Below are 19969 nucleotides of genomic sequence, written 5' to 3' on the forward strand. Positions count from 1 at the left end.
AGTGGTGGAGGCTGGTACAATTGCAACATTTAAGAGGCATTTGGATGGGTATATGAATAGGAAGGGTTTGGAGGAATATGGGCCAGGTGCTGGCAGATGGGACTAGATTGGGTTGGGATATCTGGGTTGGACCGAAGGGTCTGTTTCCATGCTGTACATCTCGATGACTCTATGTTTGGGTTTCTTTGGGTTGGTGATGTCATCTCCTGTGGTGAAGCCACTTCCTGTTCCTTTTCACAGGGGGTGGTAGACGGGGTTTAACTCGATGTGTTTGTTGATAAGAGCTCCTGTTGGAATGCCATGCTTCTAGGAATTCTCGTGTGTGTCTTTGTTTGGCTTATCCTAGGATGGATGTGTTGTCCCAGTCGAGGTGGTGTCCTTCCTCATCCGTATGTGAGGATACTAGTGAGAGAGGATACTAGTGAGAGAGGGTCATGTCTTTTTGTGGCTAGTTGGTGTTCATATGTCCTGGTGGCTAGTTTTCTGCCTGTTTGTCCAATGTAGTGTTTGTTACAGTTCTTGCAAGGAATTTTGTAAATGATATTAGTTTTTCTTGTTGTCTTCAAATTCGTTAGCTGCTGTCTTAGTGTGACGTTACCAGAAAAATATTTTTTAAATCACTCTCAACATTTGGAACAAAGCTAAATGAATTGTTGCAATATGAATATAATTCCTCAAAATTGTACAGAAAATCAGGTTTTGGAGGTTTCAGAATGTCTCCATACTCTCTGCTCAGACTGCACTATTCAGGAATTGCAAGCTGAGAAAGGTTACTATTGAAAAAACAAACTGCAAGTCTGGCTTTGATGATGGATAAAGCAAAATGTGATGTGGGATCGGGACAATTATCAGAATTAAAACATTTATGTGGAGGATGAATGTTCAAACTTATTAATTGGAACAAATAGTCTGACTTTGAATATACTGCTGCTCAAATACAAGAGTTCCTTTGTATAACGTCTGCAGGTGCACTTGTACTTCTAATGCCATGGATTGAACCTCACTTCATATTTGAATATAATCTAAACTTACACTTCAATGCCACCAAGGGATTACTGCTCTGAGAAAATAGCTGTCTTTCAGATGAGATATTAAAACAAACCCTCTGTGCCTACTCTGGTAAAGAAAAAAAGTTTTCTCCCTGGTATTTCGGTAAATATTTTTCACTCCATCATTAAATCAGACTAATTTAATTAATTAGTATTTGTGGGATCTGACTGTGCATTGTTTGCCACATTGTAACAGGGAGTACATATTCTTTTACATTTATTTATTTTAAGTGAAGTGCCTTTGGACATCTTACGATTGTGTAAGGTGCGAAATAAATTTACCTTCTTTCTGTATTCCACTTGCTGGTTCGGGAAACTAGTTTATAATAAAACATTCAACAGGCACCATTCAGAAAGCACAACAACTAAAGTCAGGTGGCATTTAATCAAATATTTAAAAAGTTTACAACATATATTTATATAAATCAGAGCATTTATATAGTAATATCAAAACTGTTTATGCACAAATTGATCAGCTCCAATTGCCAAGTTGGTTAACGTTCAGACATTCTTAAAATTTATCAGAATTCAGCATAATTCCCTTTATTGATTTGATGTGTACTTTAACAAGACCATTTTGGTTTTGTGCAAATCATACAAATTGCTCTCCAACACAAACATTGGGATATCACATGGACCAAATAAACTTGGAGGATCTAGTTATCAAGATCCCTGATTTTCAATTTTGAACCCATAATAATGTTCAAGATAGAACAAAGAATTAAAAACAAAGTGCTATACTTAACTAAATACAACAATAAACAATGTTGGCAAGGAAAGCCTTTCCCAAAAGGAAAAACGTCAGGCTTTAGATATAGTGGTTTACCTTAAAGTGCATTTGGGAAGTGAAATAATGTTTCAACTAGCAGAGCTTCAAGTAATATTTTTGTTTAAAAAGAGAGTTCTGTCAAAAGTAGCAAATACCAGACAAGGTTCCATTGGCTGGAGAGTAATTACTGTACATGTCTTGGGTAAAGCAGCAATCTTTAATGTTGAGCTCAAATCAACAGAATTGTTTTCAATTGTATTTTCTCACAAAAGACTATACAAATATCAATTTTATATCATATTCAAAATGCATTCCCATGTTTAAATTTACACAGTAAACAAATGATTGCTGTTTCATGTTAAAAAGCTCAGTTCTGGGCACAAAAAGCACAGGGATAGTTTCATGAACTTAATTGAATACAAATCCTTGAAATTCCACAATACTGTAAACTCTCAATTCATTAGTTAAAATTTTAGCATTTGACAGAAACAGTTCAGATTAGTAAACCCTGAGAAGTAGGTTTCAATGATTACACATTTCATTGCAGTTTTAAACAAATATTGGGAGCTTGGTTTTAGGAAGGAAAAGTATTAAATCATTAATAGTTCTCAATCAAATAAGCAATACATTTAATGGTCAAGTACTGTGTCCATTTCGTTGAACAAAATAAAAACAAATTAAGATGAAGTTACTGTATACTCAAAATAAACAGATTTTCTGGACTGCATACAGATCAGCAATAGTTAATTTTTCTTGGTGTCAAAGTTACAGTTTTGATTAAATGAACAGGATGCCATTATATTAAAATGGACAAAGTACTTGGCAGTGCCCCACAGATGTCTCCGGTGATCAGAGTCCCATCCCTCTCCCTGTCAAGTGACTGAGGTTGTACACAAACTTGCAGTCACATCAGACCTCCAAGATCAGCTTCAAACCACACTGCCAAGTCATCACTAGGCCCTTTTATTTACAGCTCTTGAATCACCTGACTTTCTACATTGCTGTCTTTAATACCTCCAGATTAAATTAGTCCAGAGCACTTCTGGTTGGCCACCCACAGCTTACCATCCATAACTTCATTAATCCACCATCGGTGGCTATGTCTTCACACGTGAATGCCCCAGGCTCTGAAAGTTCTGCCCTAATCTTCTCTGCTTTTCTTTCCTCCTTTAAGTGCTCCGTTAAACCCATCTTTGATGAAGCTGCCCATGAATCTTTGCAGCTGCATGTAAGAAGTTGCTTTATATAATGTTCATGAGAAGTGCCTTGGAATGCTTTATTAAGGTAAAGACACTATATAAATGCAAGTTTTTGACGATTGTGTATCTTAAACATTTTAGAAACAGTATTGCTATCTTTTAGAAGCAGTTACAATTTTTAACAATTGGAATTTTTAAAATGTACTTTTGTTACTTTTATTTTTGAGAGTCTTAAATATCCTCACTTAGCAGATGTTGAACCTCCTGTCCATTGTTATTGCAAGATACCAAAGACTGGATTTTCTTTCGTTGATATTGCCGAGCCTGGTTATACAAAAACACTCCAACAATGACCAATGCTGTCCCAAAGGCAGAGTATGCAGTAATCCTGTTGCTGAAGATGATGATACTGAGCCAAATTGAAAGGGCATGCTTCACAGTACTAGCGACGCTAAATTGTTGGAAGCAATTAATTAAAACATTAAACACTGTCAGTACCAATTTTTCATTTCATAATGCAAATATTCATTAACTCCTCATTCTAAATTTTCAAGCTTCCATTATTTCAAATCATTAAAATAATTAGCAAAACAGTATTGTTAAGAAAAACAGCTGTTTCATGGAATGTTGAATCAAACAGGCATAAAGTTTATGACGTGATGCGGAAAGCAAAGATTTTCAGTACTATTACTTTTTGTAATCAACTATAAATAATTGAAAAAAATCATAAATTCCTGGAAAAATTCAGCAGATCAGGCACCATCTGTGGAGAAAATGCAGAGTTAATGTTTCAGGTACAGTCACCCTTCTTCAATATTACATTCTGCAATCTACTATAGAATCCAAATAATCAATCTTTAAAATAGAAATGAATACAAAGCTGCAGGTGGCAGATTAAAATGCTCAGTTGTATGTGGCAAAGCATTTTATTCTACACCTAGGTATTAGCTCTCTATATACATAGAAAAATGACAAAAAAAGGGAAGATTTAAGAACAAACTGAAAATACAATATACTATGTAGCTTTACAGAAAGACAGCAAATATTTGTCAATCCATATTTATATTTTTGATTCAAATCATGAGGCGATGTAGAAGTCAAACACAAACTTCAGGTAGGCATTTTTAGTGATGGAAGGAATGTATAGTATCCAAACAGCAGAAAGTGTAGCTTCTATATTTTAGCAGGTGATAGCAAGTTTACCATACTGATCTATTTACAATATCAAATATTATATAAACACCTCATCTGAAATTAATACCAACCTTTTGTTCAGGACTTATGACCAACTGGCATTAAGCATTTTTTTTTTTGCAGTGAAAGATACAGCATGTGTCTTAGAAGCTGTAAACAAAACAAACTAGGCAGCACAGTGGTTCGCACTGCTGCCCTCACAGCGCCAGAGACCCGGGTTCAATTCCTGCCTCAGACAACTGGCTGCATGGAGTTTGCACATTCTCCCAGTGTCTGCGTGGATTTCCTCTGGGTGCTCCAGTTTCCTCCCACAGTCCAAAAATGTGCAGGTCAGGTGAATTGGCCATGCTAAATTGCCTATAGTGTTGGATGAAGGGGTAAATGTAGAGGAATGGGTCTGGGTGGGTGGCGGGTCGGTATGGACTTGTTGGGCTGAAGGGCCTGTTTCCACACTGTAAGTAATCTAATCTAAAAAAAATTATATCTTTTTCCAATAAAAGCAAAATACTACAAGTTTTGGAAATCTGAAATACTCAGAATTGAAGAATCATACTGGACTTGAAACGTTAACTCTGTTTCTGTCCCTACAGATGCTGCCAGTTTCTCCAGCACTTTCTCGGTTTTATGATATCTTATTCTAAGCATTTTCTGGAGCTCAGTTTTTATTTACTGCATGTCAACTTAGTCACGATAGGTAAATTGTTCTGAAAATCACTGAATAGGACGTAACTTTTATATACTCAATCAACCGCCTTTTTCACGGGGAAATTTTTCTACTACTCAGATTGGTGTCAGCTTAGTGTTTCTGACCAAAACTTTGCTCATTTTTCCACCAAGCAACACTAGCACGCCTCTTCACTTCCCATCACCACATTTCCAATGTACTGGTTATTTAATTTGTGATGTTTGCTCTTATTAAATTATTAGCTCCAAGTGGGAATGTCATGTTTCAGTCCCACCCTAGATACCTAAGAGGACTGAAGGACTGCCAGGCCAAGCTTTTATGTTTGTCATAGCTGTCAGCAATGATCAAAGAGAAGGATAAATTGCTGTATGCCACCATACCACATCAATGATACACCAACAGCATTTGCCAGCAACTTCCACAGCAAACACACTGGTACTACTTGTTCTTTGACTGTAAATTTATTGTTGCTCGAATGGCAAGTAGTTCCTGTCTGGTCCCAGAAGCAACTGAAGCTTTTATTGCTTGCTTTTCTTCACTTTTGTTATTGTTGAATAAAAATTAACATTTCAACTGCTTGAATACTTTCCAATGTTTGACGATGTCACATTGAGCAATGAGAAGATCTTATGCTACAATGGGCATAACAGAAAGATGACCACTCCCTTAGACAGGGTTCTAAGATGGGACACTACAAGGACAGATAACTTGTGTAGCTTGGCTCTTGAAGCTGAAGTTACAAGAATTGTCAATCAGCTCAGCTTGGTTGGCCACTCAGTTGGTTTGTGATGCAGAGTGACACCAACAGCACAGATTCAATTCCTGCACCAGCTAAGGGTACCATGAGTTGGCTGAGGTGTGCTGATACTCAATTTAAAGTTACCACCAGTCATCTCTCTCTAATAAGGGAGTAGCCATATGGTCCTGTGGGACTATGGTGACTTTACCAGACAGGTGATGTAAAATTGCAATGTATTTAAAAATGTACTGTTTGCAATGAAGTGCCAGCTGTGCCAAGTATGTGTCTGCAGAAGTGTCATTATTCCTCATATACACTATGAAGGATGGCAGCCAGCAATCCCAGAAGGTACTGGCAGTGGCAAGTGCTATGGCTGTTATTTAGCAGAAGATAGCATGAGCAGATTGCCATAAGGACATGGTGCATAGCTAATGAGACAAGCTGCAGAGAATGCTATGAGAAAACTTGCTGCAGCTAACAGTGAGCAACCTTCCACAAAACTCTCAAAAAATTGATATTTAGCCAATTTGTACAAAATTCATCTCATTAATGCTGTTCATCTCCACAGATGAGCAAACTTTTTTTTAAATTACATGTTTTTTAATGGCCATTCTCAAACAGATTTCTCATTTGTATTTTGAGTTTCACTAAAGCAAGTCATAATATCAATAAACATGCGATTCACTTCAAACTATCAGACTGTCCTAGTCTTATGCTTTAAGTGATGAGAATTTATAGTTGTAATGGAACACTTTTGCAATTAAGAGCACAGAAGCTACAAGAAACTCAATACAGACATTGTAAATATAAATTAAAATTAGCTGTTGTGTGCACAACTCTCAATAACATTAACAAAGGAAAATAGACTCTGATATTCGAAGACAGTTGCAGTTAGTAGACTGGTTGACTGCCATGTTAGGAGGACATGAAGACTACAGATGCTGGAGATCAGAGTCAAAAAGTGGGGTGTTGGTAAAGCACAGCCGGTTCCTGATGAAGAGCTTATGCTCAAAGCATCGACTCTCCTGTTCCTCAGATGTTGCCTGACCAACTGTGCTTTTCCAGCACCATACGTTTTGACTCTGAACACCATGCTATCTGCTTAAGACTCTTGATGTAGTATCTTTTAACACCTCCAGATGGAATATAGTATCCACTGTAGACATACCTTTGGTTTTCTATTCAAATTTGTACTAATTATTTTACTGTTTTAAAAATTTTTCTCCATATTAGCCTACCTGAAAGTAACAGGTGATATCTTTCCCATTAAAGCATATGCAGTCACGCTCTGAATATGGAATAAGATTCCATCAATAAGCAGCAACATCACAATATCTTGGTCAAAATTGAAACTTTGTCCCCTTTTCCCAAGGACTGGAATATCCTACAAGACAAAAAAGGACAACAGCAGGATTATTTATCTTTATATCAATTGCACAAAAGCAATCAAAACACAGTCTGCTTTGGGTCTATATATTAATCACTAAATTACAAAAGGAAACTAAATCTGCCCAGAGATAACATAACTGCAAATGCTACTCATCTATCAACTAGCATACTTAATATTAACACTATCATTACAATATTAAGTATTGGTACAAAAGGTATCACTGACACAAAGAAGGCCACATGCTAGTTCCACAGTGCCCCCCCCCTTGGGTGGTTTATAATAACGTCAATCACCTCTGCTGTAGCCAAAGAACAAAAGATAACGTATCACGCTACACTACATCTGCTCCATAATGCCCTTCTAATTAATCTTCATCTTTGATATCCTTCCTTGCACTTTAAGTTTACAGCTAAGACTTTTATGGCAATAATTTCTGCACCTATCACCACCAAACTATTTTCACATTTTGGAAGTCTGTCATTTCCTCTGTTTTGACTGTGTATGTCTATTGTAGAGGCTTCATGCATCTGTTTGTATGTCCTTTTCATGATATGGGATTGGATTAGTATGAAAGGAATCGGAGAAGTCAAATAGAGAAGTGACTACAGTGTGGATAAGCATTTTTTGGGTGCTGGTGATATAAATTCTGAGGCAGAAATTGAAGTGAACAAACTTGATTAAGGATACAATGAATTTCAAATAGAATCAAAGATCAAACAGCAAATGAAGTTCTGAAGAGTTATCACTAGACTCAAAACTTTAACTCTTTCTCTCTTCACAGGTGCAAAAGGAAGGGGGCAAGAACAGCACCTTGGGATTTCCTGAGATATACATGAAAAAAGAAATCATTCTTGTGGTGGGTCTATGATTCTGCAGTTGGAATAAAACTGTTTGTTTTGGTTGTGTAAATGCAAGAAGTTAACCACTTGTTGAGTCTCAGTGTTAAATGTAGATTACAGTCTGCCTAAAAAGCAAATTCCAAGTTGTAGAAATAAGCAGAACAGCATATGGAGAATGCTCTCCCAAAATAGGATGAAATCTTAAAATTGCAAATAAAAGCCTCTTTATCATTCGACAATGATCTTATGAGGGGTCTTGGCTAAATTCCTTACGCGTTTGTGAACTGCAATAATAACTCAAATCAAAATTTAACTTAAAAATCATATGCTTAAAGGCACTTTACAACATGGTGCCTAAGAAATCTTCGTACAAAAGGATAGTCAAAACCTCTGGGATGAGGTAATATGCACATTCGTGCACCAGGTATTGGAGAACCAAATCAAAGCAGAGAAACAAAATTAAATTTAAAACAAAACACTGACCAAAGTTATGGTTCTTTGGTCTTCATACTTATAGAGTCATAGAGATGTACAGCATGGAAACAGACACTTCGTCCAACCCGTCCATGCCAACCAGATATCCCAACCCAATCTAGTCCCACCTGCCAGCACCTGGCCCATATCCCTCCAAACCCTTCCTATTCATATACCCATCCAAATGCCTCTTAAATGTTGCAATTGTACCAGCCTTCACCACTCTGTACCACCCTCTGTGTGAAAAACTTGCCCCTTAAGTCTCTTTTATATCTTTCCCCTCTCACCCTAAACCTACTCCCTCTAGTTCTGGACTCCCCGACCCCAGGGAAAAGACTTTGTCTATTTACCTTATCCATGCCCCTCATAATTTTATAAACCTCTATATGGTCACCCCTCAGGCTCCAACGCTCCAGGGAAAACAGCCCCAGCCTATTCAGCCTCTCCCTAAAGCTCAAATCCTCCAACCCTGGCAACATCCTTGTAAATCTTTTCTGAACCCTTTCAAGTTTCATAAAATATGATTCTTAATATTTCCTACCAGAATCTGTTCAAGGAAGACAAACTATTTCTGATTCAGTGACAGCATCTACTAAGTTTAAATATTTTGCCCAATTTTATTTTGGTTCATTTATGGGATGAAGGCACTGCTTGGTAGGACAGCATTTATTGCCCATCCCTAATTGATTAGAGGGCAGTTAAGGGTCAACCACATTGCAGTGGGTCTGAAATCACATGGTAGGATAGCAATTTCCTTCCCCAAAGAACATTCATGAACCAGATGGGTTTTTTTCTTGATAATCAACAATGGTCATAGTTCACGATGATTCATGGTCATCATTAGACTCTTAATTCCAGATTTTAATGAATTCAAATTCCACCATCTGCTCTAACAGGATTCAAACACGGGTCCCCAGAACTTTACCTGGGTCTTTGGATTAACAGTCCAGTGAATAATATCACTGAACCACTTCTTCCCCTATACTTCTAAAGTCACTGCTGATGTACAACCCTTAATTTTGAATGTAGTTAGGGTGCAGACTGGGGAAGAAGGAGGTCAATATTTTTTTCAAAGGTTATGCTCCTACATTAAAACAAAACATGAAATTATGCAACTTCCTTCACTTGCAAACTGAGTTACGTACTTTTAGTTTCTCAGCTAGATGCAGGAAAAAAAACCTTACATAAAAAAGATAGAAACGTTGCACTTATGATAGAATACCTTAAATTTTTATCCCTATGTGCTTTATTCCTGAATATATATCTTTATATTGAAAAGGATTAGTATTCAGATTTAGGAAAAAATACAAATCTATTTTGGTTAGCTGAAAACCATTTCCAGAACTCTTATAAAAGTCCTCTTACCACAAAGAACATCCAAGTTGGAATCAGCATTACCACAGCAGCAGCACTAGTATAAAACTGCAGTTCAGGTGGTCTAGAAATGCAAAGAGAGAATGTTTAAAATACATAGAAAGTTTAGCGTAATTGCAGAATAGAGGGAGGATATTTGGTCCTTCATGTCCTTGCATCCTGCAAGAGCAATTCAGTTTTACTCCTTTCCCCAACCTTTCACAAAGTCCTGCAACTGTTTATCTTACATATAATGATTCAGTGCTCTGTTGAAAGCCATTACTGAATCTGCAACCCCACACTGCATTCCAGATCCTAACTGCTCACTGCATAACAGGCTTGCCTTATATTACCTTTGGTTCTTTTGTCACTTCTATAAATTCAAGTGCAATAGTTCTTTACCATTCTAATAATTTCTCTTTAAGTCTTCTGACCCTCAATATTGAGCACAATCCACAATATTGATTTTTCTTTGGACATCCCACAGTACAGAATGACAATTGTGCTGAAGCTGTTTGGAATGCAAGTTTAATTTTCCTGCCATCATAACTAGAAAATTGCTATAAAAATATAAAAATTTCTATAAAATGCACTACCCTAAAAGGTTAATGAAATGGAGAATTTTGGTGTACTTTCAGAGGTGACTAATTTTACATTACACATTGTCCCAGACTAAAAGTTGTAAATGCATACAATTGGGTGGAAGTGATTGACAGTATAGATATTATTGCAATAATAGTCCTCTAACAGAATTCTAGTGCTATTCCACAAGTCTACTTTTAGCTGGAAATTTAAAAACATTTACAATTCTGTTACTGGACAAGTTTTTTTTCTTCCCAAAATGTTCTACCACTTGCAAGTTTCTACCACTAGAAAACAATTTTTTTTTTTGTGTGTATAATTCATTCACAGGATGAAGGTGTCGCTGGCCAGGCCAATAGTTATTGCCCAGACGGTGGTTAAGAGTCAACCACACTGCTGTGTGGCACAGAGTCACATGTAGGCCAGACCCTGGTAAGGATGGCATTTTCCTTCCCTAAAGGGGATTAGTGAACCAGATGGGTTTTTCCAACGGTCAACAATGGATTCATGGTCATCAGATTTTACTGAATTCAAATTACACCATCTGCTGTGGCAGGATTTGAACCCGGGTCCCCAGAACATTACCCGGGTCTCTGATTAACAGTCTAGTGATAATTCCACTAGGTCATTGGGCCTATAATGATTAAAATGGTTAATATTTAGCTGAAAATAACTGAAAAATACATTTAGTAATCAAAACATTTGCAGCATATTTTACTTTTCATTAATGAAAATTTCAGTTTATAATTGATATCATTAAAGTATGATATAACTGCATCCTGACAATGACTATATCTAAATAGGTGGTGAAAACTGATTCTATAAATAATTTTATTTCAAAGTTGGACAAGTATTTGCAGCTGAGGAACTTATAGGGTTACAAACAATAGGATGGTACTGGGATAAAGTATACCTGCTGTAAGAGTCAGTATACAGCTGTAAAAATGATGATTCTATGATCAAATAAGCAGACCAACAAATTGCTCTAACTCCACTTCTGGATTGAAAATCAGTTTGCACAGCCTCAGCTAAAATGCAATTAAAACCATAAGATACAGAAGCAGAATTAGGCTATTCAGCCCATCACAACTGCTCCACCATTTCATCATGGCTGACATGTTTCTCAACCTCATTCTCCTGCTTTCTCTCAGTAACTCTTGAACCCCTTACAAATCAATAACCTATCCAGCTCGGTCTTAAATAGACTCAAAATTTGGCTTTCACAACCCTCTGATAAATCTGTGGAAGGCAATACGCAATCGCTAGCTGAAGAAGCTCTCCCGTCTCAGTTCTAAAGGGTCGACCCTTCCCTCAGAGGCTATGTGCCGGTCCTAGTCTCTCGTACTAGGGGAAATATCTTCTCCACATCCACTTTATCCAAGCTCTCAGTATTTTGTAAATTTCAATCAGATTCCCCACTCATCCTTCTAAACTCCACAAAGTACATTCCTGGAGGACTCAACCACTCCCCATTTGACAAGCTCTTCATCCTTGATATCATGCTTGTAAACCTCCTCTGGAGCTACTCCAATGCCACCAATCCTTTCTAAGTTACAAACTCAAAACTGTCCATAATATTCCATGTGGTCTCACCAGAGCCTTGTACTGCTGAAGCTGTATCTCTCTGTTCTTGTATTCTAGCCCTCTTGAGATAAATGGTGACATTGCATTTGTCTTCTTAACTGCCAACTGAACCTGCAAGTTAACTTTGAGAGAATCCTGAACAAGGTGTCCCAAGTCCCTTTGAGTTTCAGATTTCTGAAGCCTGCTCAGAAAATAGTTTATACCTCTATCCTTCCTACCAAAAAGAATAACTTCACACTTTCCCACATTGTATTCTATCTGCCACTTTTGTCCACTCGCCTGTGATGCCAAAATCCTTCTGCAGCCTCCTCACTTCCTCAACACTACCTGTCCCTCCACTTAGTTTGTCATCTGCAAACATAGCAACAATACCCTCAGTTCCTTCATCCAGATAATTAATGTGCAACATTAGTTGTGTTCCAACACTGATCCCTGTTGAACTAGTCACCAGCTGCCATCCTGAAAAAGACCCTTCATCCTCACTCCCAGCCTTCCGCCAGTTAGCCTGTCTTTTATCCGTGCCAGTAGCTTGCCCCTAATATGGGCTCTTATCTTATTGACCAGCCTCTTGTGTGACAGCTGGTCAAAGGCCTTCTATAAATCCAAGGAGATCAGGTCCACTGACTTGTCTTTGAGGAAATAATAAGCAAGTTAGACAAAGAATTTTAACAGATTAGTCAGGTATGAACTCCCCCTGACGAACTCACTATTTTACTGCGCATTTCCAAGTACTCTGCAATCTCATCCTTAATAGTGAACTCTAAAATCTTACCGACAACTGAGGCCAGGCTAACCATCCTACAGCTTCCCCAACTTCTGCCTCCCTCCATTCTTAAAGCAGGGGGTGTTACATCAGCCATTTTCCTGTTCTCTCAGACACTCCCTGACTCCAATGATTCTGATTACATAGTCAAGAGGGGGCTGGACATGACCCTCGAGGCTAAAGGGATCAAGGGGTATGGAGAGAATGTGCAATTTCAGAATCCCATTCACGATATCAGCCATGATCATATTGAATGATCTGGACCAGATGGGCCAATGGGCTGAGAAGTGGCAGATGGAGTTTAATTCAGATAAATGCGAGGTGCTGCATTTTGGGAAAGCAAATCTTAGCAGGACTTATACACTTAATGGTAAGGTCCTAGGGAGTGTTGCTGAACAAAGAGACCTTGGAGTGCAGATTCATAGCTCCTTGAAAGTGGAGTCGCAGGTAGATAGGATAGTGAAGAAAGCGTTTGGTATGCTTTCCTTTATTGGTCAGAGTATTGAGTACAGGGGGTGGGAGGTCATGTTGCGGCTGTACATGACATTGGTTAGGCCACTGTTGGAATATTGCGTGCAATTCTGGTCTCCTTCCTATCGGAAAGATGTTGTGAAACTTGAGAGTTCAGAAAAGATTTACAAGGATGTTGTCAGGATTGGAGGATTTGAGCTTTAGGGAGAGGCTGAACAGGCTAGGACTGTTTTCCCTGGAGCGTCGGAGGCTGAGGGGTGACCTTATAGAGGTTTACAAAATTATGAGGGGCATGGATAGGATAAATAGACAAAGTCTTTTCTCTGGGGTCAGGGAGTCGAGAACTAGAGGGAGTAGGTTTAGGGTGAGAGGGGAAAGATATAAAAGAGACCTAAGGGGCAACGTTTTCACTCAGAAGGTGGTACGTGTATGGAATGAGCTGCCGGAGGAAGTGGTTGAGGCTGGTACAATTGCAACATTTAAGAGGCATTTGGCTGGGTATATGAATAGAAAGGGTTTGGAGGGAAATGGGCTGGGTGCTGGCAGGTGGGACTAGATTGGGTTGGGCTATCTGGTCGGCATGGACGGGTTGGACAAAGTGTCTGTTTCCATGCTGTACATCTCTATGACTCTATGAATGGTGGTGCAGGCTCAAAGGGCCGAATGGTCTATTCCTGCACCTATTTTCTGTGTTTCTATAGAAGATCACCGCCAATGTATCAACAATCTCCTCAGCTATCTCCTTCAGAATTCTGGGGTCGAAGTGATTTATCCAAATTCTGACCTTCCAGTTTCCCCAGCACCTTCTCCTTAGTGATGGCCACTACACTCGCCTCTGCCCCGACTCTTGTGAAGTTCTCGTATTTTACTTTCTTTCAAATCACTCTGAAGTCTACTGAAATTACCATAATTCACGTGTGAGATGTTCAGAGCGTGTGTAATATTATCTAAAGTTTACCAGCAATTAAAAATTCACCACTCAGAATCCCTAGAAAGAATATCCCAATTATGTGCTTTTTAAAAAAATCTTTCTTGCTTTGTCAAAGTTCTAAGCTGCTGATCCGTTGAAGCCTGAACTGGAAAATGCCACGTTTACACTGCAGCCTGGCAACAGCTAGTCAGGGCTTTGTTTCTAAATGCATATATGCCAAATGGCAACTGGCAGCACAACAGAAACTTGACTGTAACATTAAGGTTGGTGTGTAAATGTATCCTAAAATTCATTAATCCTTGAATTTCTGTCCAATAAAGGCAAAATGCAACGTGGGGAAATCTGAGCTCAGATAAAGTATTTAAAGTAGCACATTCTGGCACAAGCAAACAACAGGAAGACTGAAAGAAAATACGTTGGTGGGTGCAAGGCTTGGACAGTATTAGTTAGCAAATAGAGGAGGGAAAATGCCAATGTTCAAATGTAAATAAAACTTTGATTTATTTTAATCATAATACAGGGTACAGATTACTGTTAACTTTATGTAACTCAATGATACTAAAAAGATAAAAGTGAAACGATGGATACTTACGAGAATTTATATTTGTCTCCACTAAGCAATTTTTTAGAGAAGACATTCTGTAAACTGAAAAGATTTGAATTACCACAGGTTGCATATCACATGCTTTAACAAAGCTAACATTTATTTATATAAATCTGCAACCATTTTCTTGGCTGAAAATCTAATTTAAAATGAATATAAAAGTCTCTTATAATAAGCTCACACAATATTATTAATGGACAATATTATTAATGGCTGCAAATCCAGTCTTTGAATCTAAAGTAAAATTCCTGTGTGGCAGTTACATGGTGGATAAATTTTAAACAGTGGTCTAAGTTCTTGGCTTTCAACTCATATTACAAATTGCAAGGGAGCCAGGATTTTAGAACACTTAAATTTTGTTCACATTCACAGCACTTTGCCGCCATTACTAAGACTACTTATTTCCACTTCAGTAGCTTCACCCAATGTGTCTCTTCCTCGGTTCATCTACTGCTGAAACTTTCATCCATGCCCTTGTTTCTGGAGAATTCTGATCTACTCCTGGCCAGCTGCCCATGTTTTAGAGTGGGCAAATGCAAGGTCAAACTTTGCTGCTTGTATCCTAACTCACAGCAAATCTTGTTCACCCCTAAGTCCAATGGTCACTGGCCTGCATGTATCCTATAAAGCTGAGTCAACTACAACCAATACATAAGAACAGTATTATTCATTTTCTATTGAAGCTATATTCAAATCAAAAATGATCTAAAACTGCGAGTCTAGAACACTCACAATACAACTAGCAGATAGAACTCCACAGCACCAGAATTGCACATGGCTTTGGTATACAATGCCTACAGGATATTGGATGCAGATTTAATAACTGCAACCAAAAGTAGTTTTAGTATATACTTGGAAAGACAAAAAGTGCAGGGACATGAGGAAACTACAGGGTGGTGGGATTGACTAAATTGCTCTTCGAAACAGCCAGTACAGATTGAAAAAGGGCCAAATGGCCTCCTCTGATTTTATTGCAGTCAGAAAGCCAAGAATTCAACTACATCCTAGGAAATGGCCATAAACCAGTAATAATGAATCTATGCATTCTTCCACTATTTCCCAAATAAAATTGATCCAAAGTTTCAGGAACTCAGTCTGGGCTGAGAAACCAATGTTTCTTCATCTACTGCTAACTACCAAACTAGTCAGTCATTTAATTAATTTTTGAGAGATTTTGTAGCATTTATCAACATAACAAAAGCTCCACACCAAATATTAGAGTTGTTAGAAATGACAGGCAAAATACAAATTTCTAAAAATTCAAGTTCTTTTCAACAAAATCAATGCAATTATTCTAGCAGATTTAGAAAGCTTAAAACAATCTTGAAGGAGGAAATACACTAAAGAATATGTTTAGTATTTGTAAGGAATATAAAAAGTTTGCAACATGTCTTCCATTCCAGATCCTGTACTGTCAGCAGTTTTAATCTGTAAACAATTGCACAGCAGCTAAAACAGCACGTAGGAATGAGGTTTATAGCATGAAAGTCGCAAAATTTTCATTTTTTAAAATGGCAATGTGTGTCAGAAGTACTTACCAATCCATGATATTGGTGGACAAAGCAGCTGAGAATCCAAGCATGTTAAAGCTGATTTCTGAAACTGTACACAATGCCAATCCACCCATTATGGGCATTAAAGACATGTTAACCCATAAACCTAGGATTACAAAGCAGTTATACCATAACATGCAAGAACATATCTCAATGCATTTCACAGACACAAAGTCACATAAATTCAAATTAGAAGAAATGATCAAAGGGTTATTGAAAGGGGTAGATTTTTACAGGAGTATCTGAAGAGGGGGAGACATAGAGATACAAAGAGGTTTAGGGAGGAAATTCTAGAGTTCAGGATCTAGATGGCTGAAAGCATGAGCATCATTGGTGGAATGTAAAAGCAGGGATTCCAGCAGAAATAAGGATTGGTAAAGGTTGCAGTGATAGACAGGGCTTTGAAAACCTGATAGGAATATTAATATTAAGCCTTTGTTTAACCAACAGCCAATGGAGGTCTGTGAGCACAAGAGGTCACAAGTAAATGGCGTTATCATTGTGGCAGATCTTAGAGTGGATTGTACTCTTTGTTCGGATTAATAGAGACTAAAGGAGGAAAGGCCCTTAGTAATTTTCATCTTTAATTAAACATTGTCTAGTAACTATATATATGACAAGGCTTAGCACATGGCTTCACATAGAGCCATATCTCTGTAAACTCATCATGTGATCACATATCACTGAAGATGGACACTGTCTATTTTACATATTTGACCTTTAAATCTCAAATGGAACCTGCATGAGTAAGAATATGATATATCGCCTGTGGATGAGCTAACGTTGATCAAGGTTGGAAGCTGGCAAGCTGGCTAGGAGAACATTAGAACAGTTGCACATACAGGCAACAAGGGCGGCGCGGTGTCACAGTGGTTAGCACTGCTGCCTCACAGCGCCAGAGACCCGGGTTCAATTCCAGCCTCAGGCGACTGACTGTGTGGAGTTTGCACATTCTCCCCGTGTTTGCATGGGTTTCCTCCGGGTGCTCCGGTTTCCTCCCACAGTCCAAAGATGTGCAGGTCAGGTGAATTGGCTATGCTAAATTGCCCGTAGTGTTAGGTAAGGGGTAAAGGTAGGGGTATGGGTGGGTTGCACTTCGGCGGGGCGGTGTGGACTTGTTGGGCCGAAAGGCCTGTTTCCACACTGTAAGTAATCTAATCTAATCTAAAAGCACAGATGATGGCATCAGCAACAGATGAGCTGAAGCAGAGGCAAGTCCATTATGTTTTGATAGGATCCCTGTTTAACATGAAGGAAGCTCAGGATTTGGTATTTGTTGTGGCTTAGTCGACAAGAATCCCAAGTACTGTCCCAAGTTTCAGAAAAATAAATTGACAAACCTGAGTAACAAGAGAATTTATTCTCTTAACATTATTTGCATAGGTAAATCAACACTAAGTGCCACTATCCTTGATTACACTGGGGTCATTACATTTGGCAATATTACTATATTTTCTATTCAAAAAGGATTTCTTACCTGTGTATTCTCCCAGAATAAGCCTAGACATAATTACAGTGAAGATTGGCGCTGAACTTTTTACAGTTTCTGCAAATGAAACAGCTACATTTTTTAGGCTTACCAATCCCAAAACAACAGTAGTAAACCTGCAAAACAACAAAAAAAAAATCAGTGAATCCTCCTAGTGAAACTTACAAAGTTAGTATAAAATGGCACAGGTACCATCATAATAATTATCAGCAATGTAGATTGGAGAGGGGTAAAGCCCTCAAGAGTTATTGCATTGAATTTGGACATCTCGTTCCAATCAGTTTCATGTTCGGTGTAATAATAATAATTACAGCAATCAAAAATATTCTAAGAAATTTGATTGATAAAGAATTCTCATTATACTTAACAATAATACTAACTTGGTTCTTTATTCAAACTGGTTCAGAAACACTGACTCTTACCCCAACTCTGCAGGGGTATTATTAATTACAAACATATCCAGATTTTCATTCTGGAGGTACGAATCATCATGTATCAGGCCATTTCCGATATTGTAATCCTGCTGCCTGTCAGACAGGACTGCCCACACCATTTTTGTGGCAGAATGGCAGAGGAGAGTTGGACTCAGGGCTGCCGCCTTCAAAAGCAGGGCCAAGATGGCAGATGCTGAGGTTGGCAGGTTAGGAGGCCCAGCTCCATTCGCTGGGATACCCAGTTCTGTAAATGAGTGTTAGGCATCCTAGACCTCTTTGCTCTTCCTCTCAACATGGCCGTTTCCCATTGCTAAATGTTATGATTTAATCCACGCAGGTTTAATTACCTGAAACGCAATAATTTACTCACAAAAATCCATGTACTTGACTGTAGAGTTACTTCCACCATATCCCAACAATATGCTTCAGTTTGAAACTAAGATTAGAGGGGTAATCAGCCACCAGATATTTGACTGGGGCGGGGGTAGCAGAGGAAGGGACAGGAGCTGCTTTAAAAGGAACGGGAAGACCAATTATGTTATCAGGCTTGGGGTGAGCAACAACACAAAGAACTGCCATTTCTCTTGTCCCTTGGTACTGCTATTTTATCAAAATTCTTGCTGAGCTACTTATAACCATTAAATGGGTTTTCAAAGTAATAGCTCAACTCTAGGCCAGGGTTGTGATCAGACTATTCAATAGCATCACTGCATTTTTTCCAAAAAGAGCACAGTTTTACTTCATCAAAATCTTTGAGTACATTGTGAGAAAGTGCTAAGGAAAACTTTCTGGGCATTTTCTGAACAAAATGTTGTCACAACATGCTAATTAAACCAAACACACAGAAAAGCTCAGCTTGCCTCATAATCTTAAAATATGAGTGACAGAGAACTACCCAAATTTCAGTATTTCAAGAAAAAAAAAAATTTTTTCATTAACTCCAAAAAAAGGAACATTGAACAACAACTATTTATAATTCTAAGCTTCCTTTCTCAAAGGTTTGTTATCTATCTTCCACTCTATAACAATATACTGATCCAAGAAAGCCTTTATTAAATTTACAGCAAGTCAATTTTCAAAACCAGACCACAGTTGTTGTCCTTGAGTGTTGATTCTCCTCTGTGTGTAGATCTCCCTGGGTCGTCTTCGGTCTTCTGCTCCACAGATTTTTCATATATGATAAAGGTACCTTTCAGAGAGGGGGTTTATGGGCAGTCTGTATGACAATGACAATACTCTTTCTCTGGCTAACTGTAAAATGCCTACTTTTTACACCCCAAGACATTGCATCGTCTCATTCGTTCAATGTTGTCAAAACAGTAAATTCAAATTCAATTGGGTTTTAGTATCTTGGGGCATAAATTTAACTGATTTATTGAATTCAAACTGCTGTGAAAACAGCTCAGTGTCTATGTTACAGCCAAAAGGTGTTACATCTTTCCATGTTCCAGCACACTGGCATCACAGGTGTTTGTAGCTTTCACTGTCTCTCTAAGATACAGCACACTGTTTACATCACTCAAATGCACAAATTCAAGAATAAATTTATCAACTAGTGAATTCAAATGATGAAACCCAGAGTTGAATTATAAAATAAGTCTCAATTAGGGTGAAATATCTGAAATCTAAACTATTAAATCAGTTAAATAATAATTGACTTTTATTGACAAAGGTACTGTTCCAGACATGCACACCCCACACACAAACTTTTCTCTTTTAATTAATACCCAAATACATGGCAACCAGTCTGAAGTAGACTGTTTATCTACTCTGTATACCCAGAGTGACATTCACAAATCTACATAACAAAATGGTACTGAATAAAATAAAAATTGAACTGGTTGATTTATCAATTCACTTATGCTTC

At 38.1% G+C, this 19969-nt stretch overlaps 1 protein-coding gene across 5 annotated transcripts in view; it reads right to left on the reverse strand.

The window, feature by feature from the left end:
* Positions 1–1415: 1415 nt before the first annotated feature.
* The window catches only part of slc35e2b (solute carrier family 35 member E2B), a 44661-nt gene continuing 26107 nt past the window's right edge, over positions 1416–19969 (reverse strand). For all 5 annotated transcript variants that reach the window (XM_043676291.1, XM_043676292.1, XM_043676294.1 and 2 more), the window contains 6 exons: positions 17657–17784; positions 16165–16285; positions 14615–14668; positions 9704–9776; positions 6874–7019; positions 1416–3468 (listed from right to left, as the gene is read on the reverse strand). In XM_043676291.1, coding sequence (XP_043532226.1) covers positions 3249–3468; positions 6874–7019; positions 9704–9776; positions 14615–14668; positions 16165–16285; positions 17657–17784 — 742 coding nt within the window. In that variant the 3' untranslated portion in view covers positions 1416–3248. The remainder of the gene's footprint in view (positions 3469–6873; positions 7020–9703; positions 9777–14614; positions 14669–16164; positions 16286–17656; positions 17785–19969) is intronic.

The sequence above is a fragment of the Chiloscyllium plagiosum genome, chromosome 34, assembly GCF_004010195.1.
Source record: "Chiloscyllium plagiosum isolate BGI_BamShark_2017 chromosome 34, ASM401019v2, whole genome shotgun sequence".
Lineage (NCBI taxonomy): Eukaryota > Metazoa > Chordata > Chondrichthyes > Orectolobiformes > Hemiscylliidae > Chiloscyllium > Chiloscyllium plagiosum.